The 19,311-nt window shown below is 45.0% G+C and overlaps 1 protein-coding gene across 3 annotated transcripts in view; it reads left to right on the forward strand.

Moving 5' to 3' along the window:
- Positions 1-19,311, forward strand: part of srgap3 (SLIT-ROBO Rho GTPase activating protein 3) — a 229,309-nt gene that overhangs the window by 170,103 nt on the left and 39,895 nt on the right. For all 3 annotated transcript variants that reach the window (XM_080184210.1, XM_080184219.1, XM_080184227.1), the window contains exons 10-14: positions 3,708-3,792; positions 7,291-7,318; positions 12,638-12,740; positions 18,378-18,438; positions 19,201-19,278. In XM_080184210.1, the coding sequence (XP_080040336.1) occupies positions 3,708-3,792; positions 7,291-7,318; positions 12,638-12,740; positions 18,378-18,438; positions 19,201-19,278 (355 nt within the window). The remainder of the gene's footprint in view (positions 1-3,707; positions 3,793-7,290; positions 7,319-12,637; positions 12,741-18,377; positions 18,439-19,200; positions 19,279-19,311) is intronic.

Raw genomic sequence — 19,311 nt, forward strand, 5'->3', positions numbered from 1 at the left:
TGCCTTACTCGGTGCCTGTTCGGGTACACTGATGGAAAGTTTAGCATGACCAATGCACCTAATCTGCAAGTCTTTCAGACTGTGGGAGGAAACCAGAGCACACGGAGGAAGACCATGCAGACATGGGGAGAACATGCAGACTTCACAGAGACAGTGACTCAAGCCAGGAATCGAACCCTGGTTCCTAGCACTGTGAGGCAGCAGTGCTAACCACTGTGCCACCAACATGCCGCCCCCAATTTATGGTAAAACAGAGAGAGGGCCATGTGACTCTTTCCAAAATCTGCTTGATAAAGGCCTGGGGGGTTAAAGGGAAACCCAGGTTGTGTTACTGGAGCAATGGCATAAGGTGTTCACCATTGGAGCAACTGAGGACTGTCTGTTATGAGGAATGTAATTCTGTGACAAGTGCAATGCATGATGAGAGTATAAAATGAGAACTTCCTGTTCTATGGTTTAAAGTCCAAGTCACCTACAAAAAGAAAGCTGTGTTTAGTCAATCTGAGTTATTTTTGGTCATTTGTTACAGTAAGTTTTAGCCTTGACATGTCATTCTTTCAGCTATTAACTGGACGTTTGAATTTAATTTTAAGAGCTAACAGTCTCCTGTGTGGCTCATGACATAGTGAAATTATTTGTTAGAACCACAGAACACTACAGCACAGAAACAAACCCTTTAGCCCTTCTTGTCTGTGCCGAACCATTTTTCTGCCTAGTCTCACTGACCTGCACCTGGACATATCCCTCCACACCCCTCTCATCCATGTACCTGTCCAAGTTTTTCTTAAATGTTAAAAGTGAGCCCGCATTCACCACTTCATCTGGCAGCTCATTCCACACTCCCACCACTCTCTGTGTGAAGAACCACCCCCCCACCCCCCTGCTAATATTCCTTTTAAACTTTTCCCCCTTCACCCTTAACTCATGTCCTCTAGTTTTTTTCTCCCCTAGCCTCAGTGGAAAAAGCCTGCTTGTATTCACTCTATCTATACCCATCATAATTTTATACACCTCTATCAAATCTCCCCTCATTCTTCTACACTCCAGGGAATAAAGTCCTAACCTATTCAACCTTTCTCTGTAACTCAGTTTCTCAAGTCCCGACAACATCCTTGTAAACCTACTCTGCACTCTTTCAACCTTATTAATATCCTTCCTCTAATTAGGTGACCAAAACTGCACACAATACTTTAAATTTGGCCTCACCAATGTCTTATACAACCTCACCATAACACTCCAACTCTTATACTCGGTACGTTGATTTATAAAGGCCAGTGTTCCAAAAGCACTCTTCACGACCCTGTTTACCTGTGACACCACTTTTAAGGAATTATGTATCTATATTCCCAAATCCCTCTGTTCTACTACACTCTTCAGTGTCCTACCATCTATCTTGTATGTTCTACCCTGGTTTGTCCTTCCAAAGTGCAATACCTCACACTTGTCTGCATTAAACTCCATCTGCCATTTTTCAGCCCATTTTTCTAGCTGGTCCAAATCCCTCTGCAAGCTTTGAAAACCTTCCTCACTGTTCACTATACCTCCAATCTTTGTATCATCAGCAGATTTGCTAATCCAATTTACCACATCATTCAGATCATTGATATCAATGACAAACAATAATGGACCCAGCACGATCCCTGCGGCACACCACTAGTTACAGGCCTCCACTCAGAGAAACAATCCTCCACTAACACTGGCTGGCTTCTTCCATTGAGCCAATGTCCAATCCAATTTACTACCTCCCCATGTATACCTAGCGTCTGAACCCTCCTAACTAACCTCCCATGCGGGACCTGGTCAGAGGCCTTGCTGAAGTCTATGTAGACAACATCCACTGTCTTCCCTTCATCTACTTCCCTGGTAACCTCCTCGAAAAACTCTAATAGATTGATCAAACATGATCTACCACGCACAAAGCCATGTTGACTCTCCCTAATAAGTCCCTGCCCATCCAAGTATTTGTAGATCCTATCTCCTATCTCTTAGTACTCCTTCCAATAATTTCCTACTACTGACATCAAGCTTACCAGCCTATAATTTCCTGGATTACTTTTTGAGCCTTTTTTAAATAGCGGAACAACATGAGCTATCCTCCAATCATCCGGCACCTCACCGTGGATACCGACGTTTTAAATATATCTGCCAGGGCTCCTGCAATTTCAACACTAGTCTTCTTCAAGGTCCAAGGGAATAGCCTGTTCAGTCCTGGGGATTTAACTACTCTGATTTGCCTCAAGACAGCAAGCACCTCCTCCCCTTTAATCTGTAGAGGTTCCATGACCTTCCTACTTGTTTGCCTTATTTCCATAGACTCCATACACTGGAGTCGGACACTTTAGGAACTTTCAAGCGGTTATTGAATAGGAACATGGAGCACTCCAGAATTATAGGGAGGGGATAGCTTGATCTTGGGATGGACATAGCTCGACACAACATTGAGGGCACCAGTGTTGAGGATGATCACGGAGGAGGTGTTGTTACCTACCCTTACTGATTGTGGTCTGTGGGTTAGGAAGTTCAGGATCCAGTCGCAGAGGGAGGAGCCAAGGCCTAGGCCACGGAGTTTGGAGATGAGTTTTGTGGAAAAATGGTGTTGAAGGCTGAGCTGTAGTCAGTAAATAGGAGTCTGACATAGATGTCCTAGTTATCTAAGTGTTCCAGGGTTGAGTGCAGGGCCAGGTGAATGGTGTCTGCTGTGGGCCTGTGGCGGCAGTAGGCAAACAGTAGTGGATCCAGACAGTCCGGGAGGCTGGAACTGTTTCATGCCATGACCAGCCTTTTGAAGCACTTCATAGTGATGCATGTCAGAGCCACCAGACGATAGTTGTTAAGGCACACTGCTTGGCATTTCTTAGATACTGGGATGATGATCGCCTTCTTGAAGCAGATAGGGACCTCAGATTGTTGTAAAGAGAGATTGAACATGTCTGCGAGTACCCCTGCCAGCAGATCCTTGCGGGATCTGAGTGCTCATCCAGGTACCCCATCTGGGCCAGACGCTTTCCATGGGTTGACCTTCAAGAAAGCTACTCTGACATCCGCAATGCTGACCTCAGATACAGGTTCATCCAGGGCTTCCAGGGTAGAGGGCATGGTCTCACTGACCTCTTGCTCAAAACGGGTGTAGAATGCATCAGGGAGGGGCCAGCAATTTTACATGCCTTCGTCTTGTAGCCTGTTATGTCTTGCCGACCTTGCCATAGTCGGCGACGATCTGTGTAACTAGACTGGGACTCTAGCTTGGTCCGGTACTGTCTTTTGGCATCTTTGATGGATCTCCTTAGATCATATCTGGCTTTCTTGTATATGTGTCATTTTCTGACCAATTGTTGGCTCTATCCATTCACAGAAGACTGAACTCAATTTGTTCCAGATTGTGCAATGTTAAGCCATACAACATTAAATATCCTACAATGTGTTGAGGGCTGTGATTAGAAAGCGACCTGCCCTCACAAACATCAGATCCAATAGGATGGAGTAAGGGATGCCATTTAGGATGGAGAAAGACCAATGAAATAAAGCGCAGGGCTCTGGAAGAAAGAGCAAGGGGGAGTGTGACGAATTGGATAGGCCTTTATGATGGGCAGAGTGGTCTCCTGTGCTGCACATGGGGCAAAATTGCTGTTCCTTGCCCATCAGTTTAGCATGATTGAACCTTGTGGAAGTCTGATAAATGTTTAATGCACTTCTTGTTTCTCTTTCAGAAATTTAAGGAATACTTGAATGGAAGTAATTTGATCACCAAGCTTCAGGCCAAGCATGACCTACTAAAACAAACGCTGGGGGAAGGTGAGTCGAGTTTGAAAATACTCCATTTTCTGTGAGCACTATTGGGGTGTTAAGAGTTGGGTCTCCAAATCTGCTGAAATTGGGGGACATCAAGTAGCAAACAAAATTCAACCCCCCCCCGTATGATGGTGAGCTAGGGGAGAACTCTTGCTGTAAAACTACTCCTTTTTCTAGTTTCAATAGCAAGCAAGAAAGGAAGTGAGAAAAGCTCAGGATAATGAGGATTTCTAAAATCCGCCACCAGCTGTAAACACTTCTGAGCTCAGGAAGCTTCTGGAATAGAGCATCAGCAAAGATTAAGCATAGAACCCCTACAGTACAGAAAGAGGCCCACTGAGCCTACACTGACTCTCTGAAAGAGCATCCCATCCCTGGCCCTATCCCTGTAACCTCGCATATTTACCATGGCTAATCCACCTAATTTACATTTTTTTTGATCATAAAGGGGCAATTTAGCATGGCCGGTCCAACTAACCTACACATCTTTGATTGTGGGAGGAAACTCACACAGACCTGGAGAGAACATGCAAACTCCACACAGTCACCCAAGGCTGAAATTGAACCTGGGTCCCTGAGGCTGAGAGACAGCAATGTTTACCACTGTGATGCCATGCCATCAGGTGAAGGGTTAGTGCACTGCACATGATCAACAAATGATCTAACACATACTACTGCTATGGAGTTTGGTGATCAGTGCACACTGCTTCTCTTCTGTCACCATTCTTAGTTAAGGTATCCTCACCTCTGAATTGGAAGTTTATAGATTGAAGGCCCCCCCGCCGGCTCCAGAGACATCAGTGCAGTCTCAAGTATATATAAAATATCTCATGGTACTATTGGAAGAATGTCCCTTGAACTGAAACCTCAGACTATGGCAATCTGTTCCAGGAAAAGCAAGCAGCAAAAATCATCCATAAACATGTGCTTTGTCTGTCTCGTGCATCTTTTGACCTGGGAAGTTGTCTAAGGGGAGTTCTCCTGGTATAAAAATAGAAAATGTTGGAAATATCCAGCAGGTTGGACAGCATCTGTGGAGAGAGAAACAGAGTTAACATTTCAGGATGCTGACATTTCATCAGAACTGGGAAAGGTTAGAAATGTAATAGAACAAAAGCAAAATACTGCAGATGCTGAAATCTGAAACAAAAACAGAAAATGCTGGAAAATTTCACCAGATCTGACAGCATCTGCAGAGAGAAAATAGAGCCAAAATTTTGAGTCTAGATGACTCAAGTCTAGAGATCTGACGAAGTGTCACCTAGAGTTGAAACGTTGGCTCTATTCTGTCCCCACAGATGCTGTCAACCTGCTGAGATGTTTCAGCATTTTCTGTTTGTGTTAGAAATGTAATAGGTTTTGAGTAGGTGAGATGGACTGTGTGGGAAAAGAGAACAAAACAGAAGGTGTGTGTTAGGATAGAACAAGAAGAGATGAAATAAGGAGGGTTGGTGCTGCTGGACGAGAAGGAAAACGTGATTGGAGGGGGGTATGAATGGCAAGAACGTGACGAACTACCTTTTGACAACAGGAACAGGAAGGAGAGAGTGAAAAAAAACAGAACCAGCAGAGAAAAAGGAAACAATATTACATTTTATAAAATTATTTATTCATGTGGTGTGGGTGTCACTGGCTAGGCCATCATTCATTGCCCATCCCTAATTGCTCGAGAAGATAATGGTGAGCTCCCTTCTTGAACCGCTGCAGTCTATGTGATGTAGGTACACCCGCAGTGCTATTAGGGAAGGAATTCCAAGACACAACAACAGTGATATCTTTCCAAGTCAGGGTAGTATATGACTTGGAGGGGAACTTCCAGGTGGTAGTGTTCCTGTGTCTGCTGTCCTTGGCCTTCAAAATGGTAGAGGTTGTGGATTTGGAAGATGCTGTCAATGAAGATTGCTGAGGGCATGTTGTATATAATACACACTGCTGCCACTATGCATCGATGGTGGAAGAAATGAATGTTGAAGATGATGAGTGGGATGTCAATCAAGCAGACTCCTTTATCCTGGATGGTGTAAGCTTGGTGTGTGTTGTCAGAGCTGCACTCATCCAGGCAAGTGGACACTATTCCATTACACACCTGACTTGTGCCTTGTAGATGTTGAACAGTCTTTGGGATTGGTCAGAAGACAAGTTATTTGATGCAGGATTCCTAGCCTCTAACACAAATACTGTAGTCACAGTATTTATACGGCTGGTCCAATTCAGTTTCAGGTCAGCTGTAACCTCCAGGTAGTAGGGATTCAGTGATGGTAATGCCATTGAGTGTCAAGAGGAAATGATTAGATTCTCTCTTGTTGGAGAAGATCATTACTTGTGTAGCGCAAATGTTACTTGCCACTTCTCAGTCAAGCCTGAATGTTGTCCAGGTCTTGCTGCATGTGGACATGAACCATCTGAGTATCTGTGGTGCTGAACATTGTGCAATCATCAACAAACATTCCTATTTCTAACCTTATGATGAGATGGTCTTTGATGAGCAACTGAAGATGGTTGGGCCTAGGGCATCACCCTGAGGAATTCCTTGAGTACAAACAATAGTAAGGAAGGCTGGATTGTCAGAATAGATGAAACTGAGAATAAGGAACTGGGAGAATGAAACCAAGTCTTTACAGGAAGTGGGATGTGAGGAAATTAGTCCAGGTAGTTGAGGGCATTAATGGGGTTATAGGGACTATTGATTTACAAAAATCCCCAGAAATGGGCTCGGTGAAGTCTAGGATGGGAAGAGAAGAGTCAGAGATGCAGTGTGAAGGCGAGAGAAGAGTGGAAATTGGAAGTCAATGAAAGTGTCAAGTTCTGGATGAGAACATGAGATGTCACCAGTACAGCCACAGTGTACTAAAGAAGGAAGTGAAAGAGGATGTCCATGTAGGACGCAAACAAGTAATGTGCCCCATACCCTGCAAAAAGGCAGCATAGTTAGCACCCACGCAGATACCCATAGCATCACTTTTTGTTTGGAGGAAATAGTGGATTTAGAGCAGAAGTTGTTCAATGTGAGAATAAGTTCAGCCAGGGAGAGGACGGAGACCATCTTGGTGGAAGTGTAGAGGGAATGATCATCCATCGCAAAAAGGAGGCACATAGGCCAAGAAACTGATGGAGGACACTGAACAAGTCACAGATGTAGGTGGGAAGAGATTGGACAGGAATAAAACATGAGGTGGAGACACTGGTGTTGGACTGGGTTGGGCAGAGTAAGAAGTATTGTGAGACTTCTCACAATACCAGTCCAACAGGTTTATTTGGAATCACGAGCTTTTGGAGTGGTGCTCCTTCATCACTCTTACCTGATGAAGGAGCAATGCTCCAAAACCTTGTGCTTCTCAATAAACCTGTTGGACTTTAACCTGGTGTTGTGAGATTTCTTACTAGGAATAAAACAAACACTTAAAATAGGAAGAACTATTAACTCTGTGGCAGGTTTATTGTTGAAGTGTTGAGGATGCAAACTTTTTTTTAATGAAGCTGTGATGTTCTTTTCCTTTACAGGTGAGAAGGCAGAGTGTGGGACTTCAAGGTAGGAGCCCAGCTTTCTCTCTCCTCAATCAGTATTGTTCCAGGCAGTATCTGCCCAGTTTCTCACACATTCTCACAGTAAAAACTCAAACAGTTGACTGAAGTTTTAACCATCCCACCCTGGCTGTGCAGCTTGCTCCACTCAATGGACCTGGCTGAATACCAACAGTGTTAGTGGAGATCAGGTTTGAAACTTTGGATTGCAGTAGAAAACACTGCACTCAGGTACCATACCAACCTAATATACTGGCAGCAGCTAGATATTGCAGCAGGCTCCTTCTCCCTCTTGAGCCGTTAGTCAGTTTTATATTGTCCATGAATGAAATAAATCCATTTCTAGCTGAGTGAGAAAGGTGTTTCAGGCACTAACTGTTGCCACTCCCAACTGCTTCTGATGTGAAAAGCAGTTTGATTCACCTCATTGCTATGTTCTGAATTCAGCAGCACGTTATCTAACCTCCCCATCGTCACCTCCCAAACTCCCAGTCAATATAATGTTCAGCCTACTGGGGTTAAGAGAATGTAAAACAATTACATCTGTCTAACATGGTGAAACCTTCCTCATGATCAACTGGTCCTTTTTAAAGAAATTTACAGGAGCTTATATTCCTGTACTTTATTACATTATCAATAAAAGCGCCAGTAAAAGTCGTCTCCCATTTCCCCCCCCCCCCCGCCGACTTTCCCTTAACTCCATAAACCACAGCTGCCCCTACATCTATGCTCCCTATTTCTAACAGCCTAGTTCAATAACCACAGGAGCCCACCCCCACCCACAGCAGAACCATAGAAAATTACAGCTCAGAAACAGTCCTTTTGGCCCTTCTTGTCTGTGCAAACCATTTTTTGCCTAATCCCACTGACCTGCATTTGGACCATATCCCTCCACACCCCTCTCACCCATGAACCCGTCCAAGCTTTTCTTAAATGTTAAAAGTGACCCCGCATTTACCACTTTATCTGGCAGCTCATTTCACACTCCCACCACTCTCTGTGTGAAGAAGCCCCCCCAATATTCCCTTTAAACTTTTCTCCTTTTACCCTTAACCCATGCCCTCTGTTATTTTTCTCCCCTAGCCTCAGTGGAAAAAGCCTTCTTGCATTCACTCTATCTATACCCATCAAAATCTTATATACCTCAATCAAATCTCCCCTCATTCTTCTACGCTCCAGGGAATAAAGTCCTAATCTATTCAATCTCTCTCTGTAACTCAGTTTCTCAAGTCCTGGCAACATCCTTGTGAACCTTCTCAATATACCATAGATACTTTCTATTGCTTTATCTTAAGGTTAAATATCTGATTGTCTAGCCTAGGGCACAGAGCATTAAGACCCTCCCCCAGTCCCACCATATCTGCTTTCACTTTGATGAGGTGATGCCTGGTTCCCAGCTGGAGAGATTCTGTCCCTTATCAAAGAAGTTCCTCTTCTTTGTTCATTCCCCATGTGCTTAAAATCCAATCTCATAGTAATGTTTAAACAATAACATAAATCTTAGTTATTAAACTATATTGCTGTTTCTGGAACTCAGTGATGGGTTGTGCCATGCACACGGGAGCTGTTCTGATTGTGTGACATCGTGTGTGTGGTGAGGGTAAGGATTTCGGCCTGAACTCTGGCTTGGCTTTGGCATCACACATCAATGACTTGCTGTTTGAACCCACCAGCCTAAGGGACTGTTCCAACTCTAGAAATGCAATAGTCCTTTCCCTGCACAATTCTAATTCCCACTGGAACTTCTTCCCCACTCCCGTCCCTGTCCATTACTCCCTGGTAACTTTGTGAACATAAGTCACTAGAGAGAGAGAGAGAGTGCGGTGAGTTAGCATGTATGAAAGAGAGAGAGAGAGTGCAGTCTGTGTGTGAGAGAGAGTGCGGTGTGTGTGTATGTGAGAGAGAGTGCAGTGAGTGTGTGTGAGAGAGAGAGTGCGGTGAGTTTGTGTGTGTGTGAGAGAGAGAGAGTGTGGTGAGTGTGTGTGTTTGAGAGAAAGAATGTGGTGATTTACTGTGTGTGAGAGAGAGAGTGGTGAGTTCATGTGTGTGTGGGAGAGAGAGTGTGGTGAGTGTGTGTGTGTGTGAGAGAGTGCAATGAGTCTGTGTGTGAGGGAGTGTGGTGAGTCTGTGTATGAGAGAGAGAGAATGTGATGTGTGTGTGTGTGCGTGAGAACAAGAATGCGGCAAGTGTGTGAGAGAGAACGCGATGAGTGTGTGTGTGAAAGCGAGAGTGCGGTGAGTTAGTGTGTGTATGTATGAGAGAGTGCAGTGAGAGTGTGTGTGTATGTGTGAGAGAGAGAGCGAGTGCGGTTAGTGTGTGAGAGAGAGAGAGTGCAGTGAGTCTGTGTGTGAGGGAGTGTGGTGAGTCTGTGTATGAGAGAGAGAGAATGTGATGTGTGTGTGTGTGCGTGAGAACGAGAATGCGGTAAGTGTGTGTGAGAGAGAGAACGCGATGAGTGTGTGTGAAAGCGAGAGTGCGGTGAGTTAGTGTGTGTATGTATGAGAGAGAGAGTGCAGTGAGAGTGTGTATGTGTGTGAGAGAGAGCGAGTGTGGTGAGTTAGTGTGTGTGTGAGAGAAAGAGTGCAATGAGTCTATGTGTGAGGGAGTGTGGTGAGTCTGTGTAAGAGAGAGAGAATGTGATGTGTGTGTGTGAAAGCGAGAGTGCGGTGAGTTAGTGTGTGTATGTATGAGAGAGAGAGTGCAGTGAGAGTGTGTGTATGTGAGAGAGAGCGAGTGTGGTGAGTTAGTGTGTGTATGTATGAGAGAGAGAGTGCAGTGAGAGTGTGTGTATGTGAGAGAGAGCGAGTGTGGTGAGTTAGTGTGTGTATGTATGAGAGAGAGAGTGCAGTGAGAGTGTGTGTATGTGAGAGAGAGCGAGTGTGGTGAGTTAGTGTGTGTATGTATGAGAGAGAGAGTGCAGTGAGAGTGTGTGTATGTGAGAGAGAGCGAGTGTGGTGAGTTAGTGTGTGTATGTATGAGAGAGAGAGTGCAGTGAGAGTGTGTGTATGTGAGAGAGAGCGAGTGTGGTGAGTTAGTGTGTGTATGTATGAGAGAGAGAGTGCAGTGAGAGTGTGTGTATGTGAGAGAGAGAGTGTGGTGAGTGTATGTGTGTGAGAGAGAGAGAATGCGATAGAATCTTAGAAATAGAAACCCTACAGTGCAGAAAGAGGCCATTTGGCCCATTGAGTCTGCACCAACCACAATCCCACCCAGGCCCTACCACTATATCCGTACATATTTACCCGTTAATCCCTCTAAAATACGCATCTGAGGACACTAAGGGGCAATTTTAGCATGGCCAATCAACTTAACCCGCATATCTTTGGATTGTGGGAGAAAACGGAGCACCCGGAGGAAACCCGCGCAGACACAAGGAGAATGCGCAAACTCCACACAGACAGTGACCCAAGGTGGGAATTGAACCTAGGTCCCTGGAGCTGTGAAGCAGCAGTGCTAACCATTGTGCTATCCTGCCACCTGTGAGGTGGGGGGGGGGGGGGGGGGGGGTGTGTGTGTGTGTGAGTGAGAGAGAGAGAGAGAGAGGTGTGAGTGAGGGAGGGGTAAGTGTGCGTGAGGAGGGAGGGGTGTGTGTTTGTGAGGGGGGAAGAGTGTGTGTATGTGTGAATGGAGATATGGTGCGTGTGTGTGTGTGTGTGTAGGGGGGAGTGTGTGGGACGGTACGTACGTGTGTGTGGGGGGGTGGGGGGGGGAGTGGTGGGCAGTGTGTGTGGGGGCTGGGGAGTGTGTATGTTTGTGTGTGGGTGGGTGTGTATGTGTGGGAGGGAGAGTGTGTGTGAGAGGGGAGGGAACGGCCTGAGAGAGGGGGGAGCATTGCACGAGAGATGGAGAAGCAGCGATGGAGAGTGGGGTGGGTGCATGTGCGAGTGTGTGTGGGGGGTGTTGGGAGAGTGTGTGTGTTTGTTGGGGGGGAGAGTGTGTATGTATATGGAGGGGAGTGTATGTGTGTGTATGGAGGAAACGTGTGTTTGTGTGTGTAGGGGGGAGTGTGTGTGTTTGTGGGATGGGACATGCGTGTATTTATGTGTGGGGTGTGTGTGTGTGGGAGGGGGAGAGTGCGCGAGGGGGAGCGCGTGCAGGAGAGGGAGAGCATCTGCCGGGGAGGGGGTGCACAAGAGGAGGGGAGAGGGTGTGCATGAAATGGAGGGCATGCGAGGGGAGGGGGGAGTGTGAATGTGTAAGAAAGAGAGAGATGAGTGTGCATGCATGTGTATCAAATCTCTTGACAGGTCCCCGGCTGACGTTTCTCACACTGGAATGCTGGGCTGCTACTATTGCTTATTGCACAGGGTTGAGTAATAGTCAAACTTACTGAAGTGACAGCTGTCCAGGATTCCAAAATGAACCATCCCTCCTTTACATTTGGCCTCTCCATTGAGAATATCACAACTCACTATCCTCAGAGGCCAAGAGCAGAATGACAGCTCAACAAAATGACACTGCCTGCCTGAATCAGTGTGCAGGGTATCATGTTGGATGCCATCCCTGCAATTTGTCCACTGAATGCTGAGTTAGAGACCAGCTTGAAGGTTGAGCATGTTGACTCTGTATCTCAATGCTGCCAGCCTTGCCAATGCCTGCCCAGCTCTGCACTGTTCTGTATTAAATGTCTTCCACTCACTTGTCCGGATATTTTGTTCAGCAGGGTTGAGCTGGTCAGTGTTGTGGTGTCTGTCAGAACACCACAAAGCACACTGGAACTGACAGACTCTTCTCTTGGGCTGTAATACCGAATGGCCCAATCACTAACAGCAGCCTAGGTGGCTGTACATAACACAAAGGCACTTTGCCTCCAAATCCCAATCTCCACTGAATCAGCTGAATTCATCCAGAGCATTAGCAAGGTGCTACAACTAGCCACATAGCATTTGGGCAATAGTGAGGAAAATCCAGCCAGACTCAATGCCCCTGCTGCTTCCCAGTGCCCCTGCTGTGACATTGGGAATGGACAGGAGTTGGCTCAACTGTGATGCCGACAACAGCAAAATAGCTGCTGCTATGAATTGTTGTTGAAGCTCCCAGATGGAGAATGGTCATGTGGGTGATGTTCCAGAAGCTGCCAAATACCTCTGAGATCGAGAGGGAGGGAGGGGGATAGAAATATAAATGGTTTATGGGCCTTTCATTATTCTTATATCACATTATATTTAGAATGGGCCTGAAACTAAATGCTATTTTATGGTGTGCTATTATAGCTGCTGCTGAACATTGTTTCTGTACTTGGATGATTAACTTGTGTTTCTTAGATCCAAGTTCTTTGAAGTATATTGTTTGCTCTTTGTGTTGATTTTGTTCCATTTCTCTCAGGCCCCCATCGCTTCCCCCTAAGCCACAGAAAATGAGGAAGCCTAGGCCTCGCTCACAATATAATCATAAATTGTTTAATGGCGATATGGAGACCTTCATACAGGTACTTGGTGGCAGGTGCCAACAGACTGCAAATGCTGAATGGAATGGTGGCATTCTGTATCTTTCCAAATCCTTGCTAGTTCTCTCTCGTCTGGGGCTGTGCTGCATCTCTCTTGCTCTTAGTTGGCTGCCGGTCTAGTCAGGCTTTTATTCAGGTAACCACTGGATATCAGTTACAAATATTTACCTAACTACTGTACCTGTGACCTAATCGGATCCTAGGTAAAAACTGTCCAAAGGGAAGGGTAGTGCAATGTCATGGTGACAGAACAAAGACAGGTTTAAGTCTTGCCCCATTAGTTCCGGACCTGATTGAATAGGGAGACACCAGGGAAGGTATAATCAGTACTGGCCAGTCCTACTCAAATGGTCAGTAGGGGCCATTGTGGTCAGACTGGGATCAGGTTATAGGTCCAAGGCCTTGCCCGCTCATCTACCTGGACTGTTGAAGAAAAGTCCATTCTCCTCTTCCCTCCCCTTAATAAATTACTACAAAGTTCTTTCAAAGATCATTTTAATATTATTCAGTAATTTTTCTTCCACCCACCCAAAATTTGCACTGCCTGATTTTCAGTGTGTCCTGGGATACTGATGAAATCAGTCAGGTGGTGGCCTGTATAAGTATTGCACCTATTGAGTCACACTGTGAGTGGCATTTTAGGTCCCTCCTGCTGATGGAATTTTCCAGTCCTGTCAAAGTCCATGGACCTTTGAGCAACTTGTCACATTTTCCACCATGATGGGGCTATAAGATTCCACCCAGAGTTTCTGCTTGGATCCACTCATGCCTGGTAGGCTCAAACTATTTGGATAAGATCCAAACAGCTTTTGAACCATGTGATTGGATCCCAGTAAACTTCGTCAAAAAGGGAAGGGGGAAAATAGGATGTGTTTTGTAAGCTCAGGTGAGGTAAAAATATCATGACGGGCCTGAGGTGACAATGAGAATGCGCTGAAACATCCACTTCCTCACTGACTATTCTTCAATTTTGCCCTCATCACTCTGGAAGGCATTGAACTCTGGAGTTTGTTTCTTTGCTCCTGGTCTCTGGTCTAAATACTGCAACTGGACCTCCTTACTGGTGTTTAGCAATCTTTATTTGAAATTCCCAACATAAAGGGTAGTTCACTTGCAATGCCAAACTTTCTTCCTTGTTCCCATTCCTGGAATGTGGGTAGTGCTGGTCAGGCTGGCATTTGCGGGCCACCTCCTCATTACCCTAACAACCAAATGGCAAGTGAGGACACCAAGTTGCCCTAATTGGAACTGACCATCATAGGCGCTGAGCCCTCCCATAACTCACCAATGACCACTACTCATGGCAGTGAATGGTGGGAAGCTATTTGATTCTGTGAGGCTTTGCATTTGACTGTGATCCTCTCCTCATCCAATCCCGACTTTCCTGCCAAAGTGTCAGAAGTAAGAATCCTCACTGCACATCCCTAATTGCCCTTGAACTGAGTAGTTTGTTGGCCATTTCAAACAGCAGTTAAGAGTCAACCACATTATTGTATATCTGGATCACATGTCAGTCAGGTAAGGATGCCAGAAATCCTTCCCTAAACGACATTAGTGAACCAGATGGGTTTTTACAACAATCAATGATAATTGTCATGGTCATCATTATTGACAATAGCTTTTTACTCCAGATTTATTAATTGAATTTAAATTTCACCAACTGACATGGTGGGATTTGAACCACATCCCCAGTGCATTGTCACTAGGCCACTTCTCCTGAGAGACACATTCCTTACGTGTCCCTGGTTGTGCTGACAACTGAATGAATTCGCAAGGCCTTTTTAGTTGATATTTAAGAGTTGATCACATTGGTGTGGGAATGGAGTCACCTATAAATCAGGCCCTCCCTTCCCTAAAGGACAAATAACAAATTGGTTGGGCTTTTAAACAACAATCTGGTCGCTTTGCGATGACTTCCAGTACCACATAAGAAGCACTTCAGGTGCAGGCAGCCCCAGACTCAATCAGCTGCCACTGCATTCGAGCCTCTCCAACCTGTCCTGAGGCCTCTGTGGGATCGTGCGGGGCCTGACTTACTTTTATTCTTTGCTTCATCTGTGTTTTTTTCTTGCTTCGCTGCTGACAGAGGAAGAAGGAATGCCCGCACAAGGACTCAGGTATACACTGTAAAGCTAGCATCTGAAGCAGGGCGGGTGGGAGAGGGGTGGGGGAGATGGGTGTCCCAGAGGATTGCCTCCACTGGTGGGCGCAGGACACTATTCTCATGGGACTGTTTTAGTCCTCAGAGGAATTGGAAGGTTTGAAAAGTAATGGCTCTCCACTTGAGCAGTTTTAATCGTGATACGTTAGAAAAAAATATAACATGACTTCAGAGTGGAGGTCGGAGCACTCTCATCAGGAGATGAGTTCTCTGGAATCACCAGGAATTGAGCACCTGCTGCAGGCGACCTGAGTGGGAAATCCTGGGAAAATGGTTAATTGGAACACCTTTATTTATTGGTTATAACAATATTGAAGATGGGGGTGTCGGAGAGGCTGTTTGACAAGGGACAGAAGGGTTGCATTTCCTTCTAAGGGTTAATGGATCATTTGGTCACTCTTTTTAATGTCATCTGGGGCCTATGACAGTGAAGACACACCCCCAATCTGGAATCAATCAGGAGTGAGACCCCCATCCTAGCCGAATGCCCCCTCCCTCTTGTAGTTGCCAACGGCACTGATGCCACTTGGAAATCCCTAACCCCAGATGACCTCGTGCAGACCAGGAATCAAGCTTTTTCCCTGGGACCATCTGATCATTTTAAGCGTGGCAGTAGGGGCAGAGACCAGTGCAAAGAAAAGCAATGAACACAGCTGCCTCCTAGTCTTTCAATTGGACTGATTCAGCATGATTTAAATGTAAATAAAACTGGCACTCACAACAAAGGATTGGTGCGGTATTGCTACAAAGGGAGCTAAGGCGCGGCAGATAAAGAGGAAGAGCTACACACAATATACCCAAGCGATGAATAGACACGGGGAAGCCTGAGATGATTTGCCAGTGGCAAAGCACCCTTCAGTGGTCCGAGCTGTTCTGAACTGCAGACAATAATGCCGTTACCCATGGCAACCAAGGGGAACAGTTTGAATCAAGATGACATCCAGTAGAATTTGAGCGTCTGGGAACAGCAGAGGACTGATAGGAGACGGGGAAGTGAGCTGACATTCCCGGCAGCATTCATTGGATGAGTTATACAGAACCCACCCAAGTATCTAAGGGAATCCTGTAACTCTCTCTTGTCTTCAGCTGCTCCCTACTCCCACATGACATAGGAGCAAAATTCTTGTCAGCTTCTTGCGGCAGCACAGATACATGAAAGGTTTAAATGGATATAATTAAACTGATTCATTATCTGTCTTTTTTTTTTGCTGCGCTATCTCCCCTGCTCAAACGTCCGGGGGCTAATTAACATTCATTTGAACTTGTGCTTTTTTGCATATTTTCCTAATTAGCATGCAAAGTATGACAGATTCAAAGTCTTTTTGTTGATCGATGTCAACATAACTTGCTCCAAACAAAAAGAAGTTTTCCGTGATTTTCTCTCAAATATTTGAGCTGATTTCCATGTGGGTGGAGATACCATAGCACAAGTTCTGACAGACCTTCCTGGGCCTCTGGCAAATATACGTCATTGTGATAAACCATGTTTTACATTCATGCACATAATATACTTGTTTGTGACACGAGTCACCAGTCATCTGAAGCAAGAGCAGGTTAAGAAGAGATTTAATAGGGCCATCCAAAATTATGAGGTGTTCTCAGAGAATGAGTAAAGATTTTCTGTAGCAGGAGGGTTAGTAATCAAAGGACACAAATTTAAGAGCCTTGGCAAAAGAACCAGAAGCAAGTTGAAATCTTTTATTTTGTGCACGGTGTGCCAAGGGTGGTGGAAGCAGATTCAAAAGTAACTTTCAAAAAGGGAAGTTGATAAGTATTTGAAGTGGAAACATTTGCCAGCTTAAGAGCAAGATCAGTGTAATGGGACTAACTGGATTGCTGTTTCAAAGAGTTGGTACAGGCACAATGGGCTGGAAGGCCTTCTCTGCTGCAACATTCTCTAAGAGCTCTTGTCACCGGTATTACCCTTGCTACACTCCCGTCAGCATCATCATCCCCACCTCATATTGTGATTAGCTAATTATGAACAGTCCACCCTTTGACAGGGAATATGAACAGTCTCCTAATAATGATGCCTTATTGTTGTGTGAAATGTGCAATATAAATGCATCTTTCTGTTCTTCCTTTGTGAATAAATTCAAAATCCCGAGAAGCAACAGTTGCATGAAACTTACAAAGCAGGAATAGGCCATTCAGCCTGACCAAGCTATTCCAGTATTTATACTCTACACAAACCTCTTCCCACTTAATTCATCTCATCCTATCACAATATTCTGCCAATCCACTCTCCCTCATGTAGCTACACCTAGCTACTCCTGTGTCTTACCTAGCTTCAATGTAACTATGGTACTTGCACAATATGAAGGGGGCACAATTCTAATGGGGGTGAAGGAGCAGAGGGACCTGAGTACATACATGCATGATCCATTGAAGGTTACTGGACAGGTGGAGAGCAGTTAATGAAGCATATAATACCCTGGGCTTTATTAATAAGGGCATTGAGTACAAGAGTAAGGGTGTTATGATTAACTTGTCTGAGACACTAGTGAAACCTCAGCTGAAGTATTGCGTACAGTTCTGGGTGCCACATTATAGAAACAATGTGAATGCACTGGAGAGAGTCCAGAAGAGGTTTATAAGAATAGTACCAGGCATGTGAAACTTCAGTTATGAGGATAGAGTGGAGGTTGGGACTGGTCTGCTTGGAGAGAAGAAAACTAACAGGTGATTTAATAGGAATGCTCAAAATCATGAGAGGGCTGGACAGAGTAGGTAGGGAGAAATTGTTCCTGCTTGTAAAGGGATCAAGAACGAAACGGCACAGATTTGAAGCGATTTGCAAAAGAAGCAAATACGATGTGAGATAAAATGTTTCCACACAGCAAGTGGTTCAGGTGTGGAATGCACTGCCTGCAAGTGTGTTATAATTTGAATAGAAATGGCAGGGGAATGCACAGTCATATTGATAATTTGGAGAGCCAGTGCAGAAATGATGGGTTGAATGGTTTCCTGCACTGCAATGATTCTGTATCGAACCATGTGCTAGGAATGTTTGATGGGATCATTGTAAAGGGAGCTTTATTCTGTATCTAATTCCATGTTGCACCTGTTCTGGGGATGTTTGTTGGGGACAGTGTAGAGGGAGTTTTACTCTATATCTAACTTCATGCTCCACCTGTCGTGGGAGTGTTTGATGGGGACAGTGTAGAGGGAACTTTGGAAGAAGTTGGTGCAGTAGCTGTTGATAAGACCATATCTTGAGTGATATCTGTACTGCTAATGATTGGTTTTTGGATTATTCTCCTCAGATGCATTTTTATGGTGATGATTTGCCCGAGAGCTGAGCTCAGATTTCTTCTCATTATGTGAACCTTTGACTGTTAAGGACCAAATGCATCTCTGATCTGTACCCTGAATAACCTGTCAGTTCTGTATGTGGCTGTCGGGGTTCTAGCTGTGCACTCCCTCATTTCCTGACAACTTCTCTCTTCTTTTGTAAGGATTCTGGACAACCTATCCCACTAGTGGTGGAGAGCTGCATTCGATTCATCAATCTCTATGGTAATTCATACCCATCATGTTTTTCTCCTCCGCTGTTCTGAGTGTGCTGGTCCCTGTTCCCATTCCTCAGATCCCCTTCAATACCTTGTCCATTCACAAATGCAAAACCAGCAAGTAAGGTTTGGAAACCATGGGGATATAGAAACATCACTGCAGCCTAGTTACTCAGGCTGAACAGCACCCCTCAGAGCTGGGAGTTACCTGGTGTTGACCAATAACTTACCAATGGATCAGGGTCACCTGGACCTCAACAATGTCTGTGGCTGTTGTGGACAGTGAAGCAAATTGGAGCATCCCAAATGCATTCCCAATTGAGACTAACACCAGAATTTTAATGCTTCACCCACCATGAGAATCAGAGCAGGCAAGGGGTGGACAGTGGAAAACTCCATTGACCTCAGGCGGGATTTTACAGTTTCTGGACAAGCGAGGCTATAAAATCCTGCCCTAAGCATCCACGGAAAAGGGTTGGAGTCTGCTTTTCAGGAACATGTCATACCAATTAACTTGGCCAAATTATGTTCTAAAAGTATGAACATCATCTTTGATCAAAATGATAATGCTATCTCACCTGTTAATAGTAGCACAAAGGAATTGTTGAAAGAACATCCAGTGTCATTGCTGTGAATCTTCTGTTTTGCATTGTGGATGAGGTTAATTTAGTACAAAGTCCGATGGATACTCTGGGCCTGGCAGTTGTTGGTGACATTTCTTTTGGATTTCGTACACTATAATTTTCTACATGTCTGTTTTCATTTTTAGGTTTACAACAGCAGGGAATTTTCCGTGTTCCAGGCTCTCAAAGTGAAGTCAATGATATCAAGAATGCCTTTGAGAGAGGTGAGTTTGAAGAAGCTTTTCAGTGTTGTTACC

Source organism: Carcharhinus amblyrhynchos, chromosome 3 (assembly GCF_965287045.1).
Source record: "Carcharhinus amblyrhynchos chromosome 3, sCarAmb.v2.hapA, whole genome shotgun sequence".
Lineage (NCBI taxonomy): Eukaryota > Metazoa > Chordata > Chondrichthyes > Carcharhiniformes > Carcharhinidae > Carcharhinus > Carcharhinus amblyrhynchos.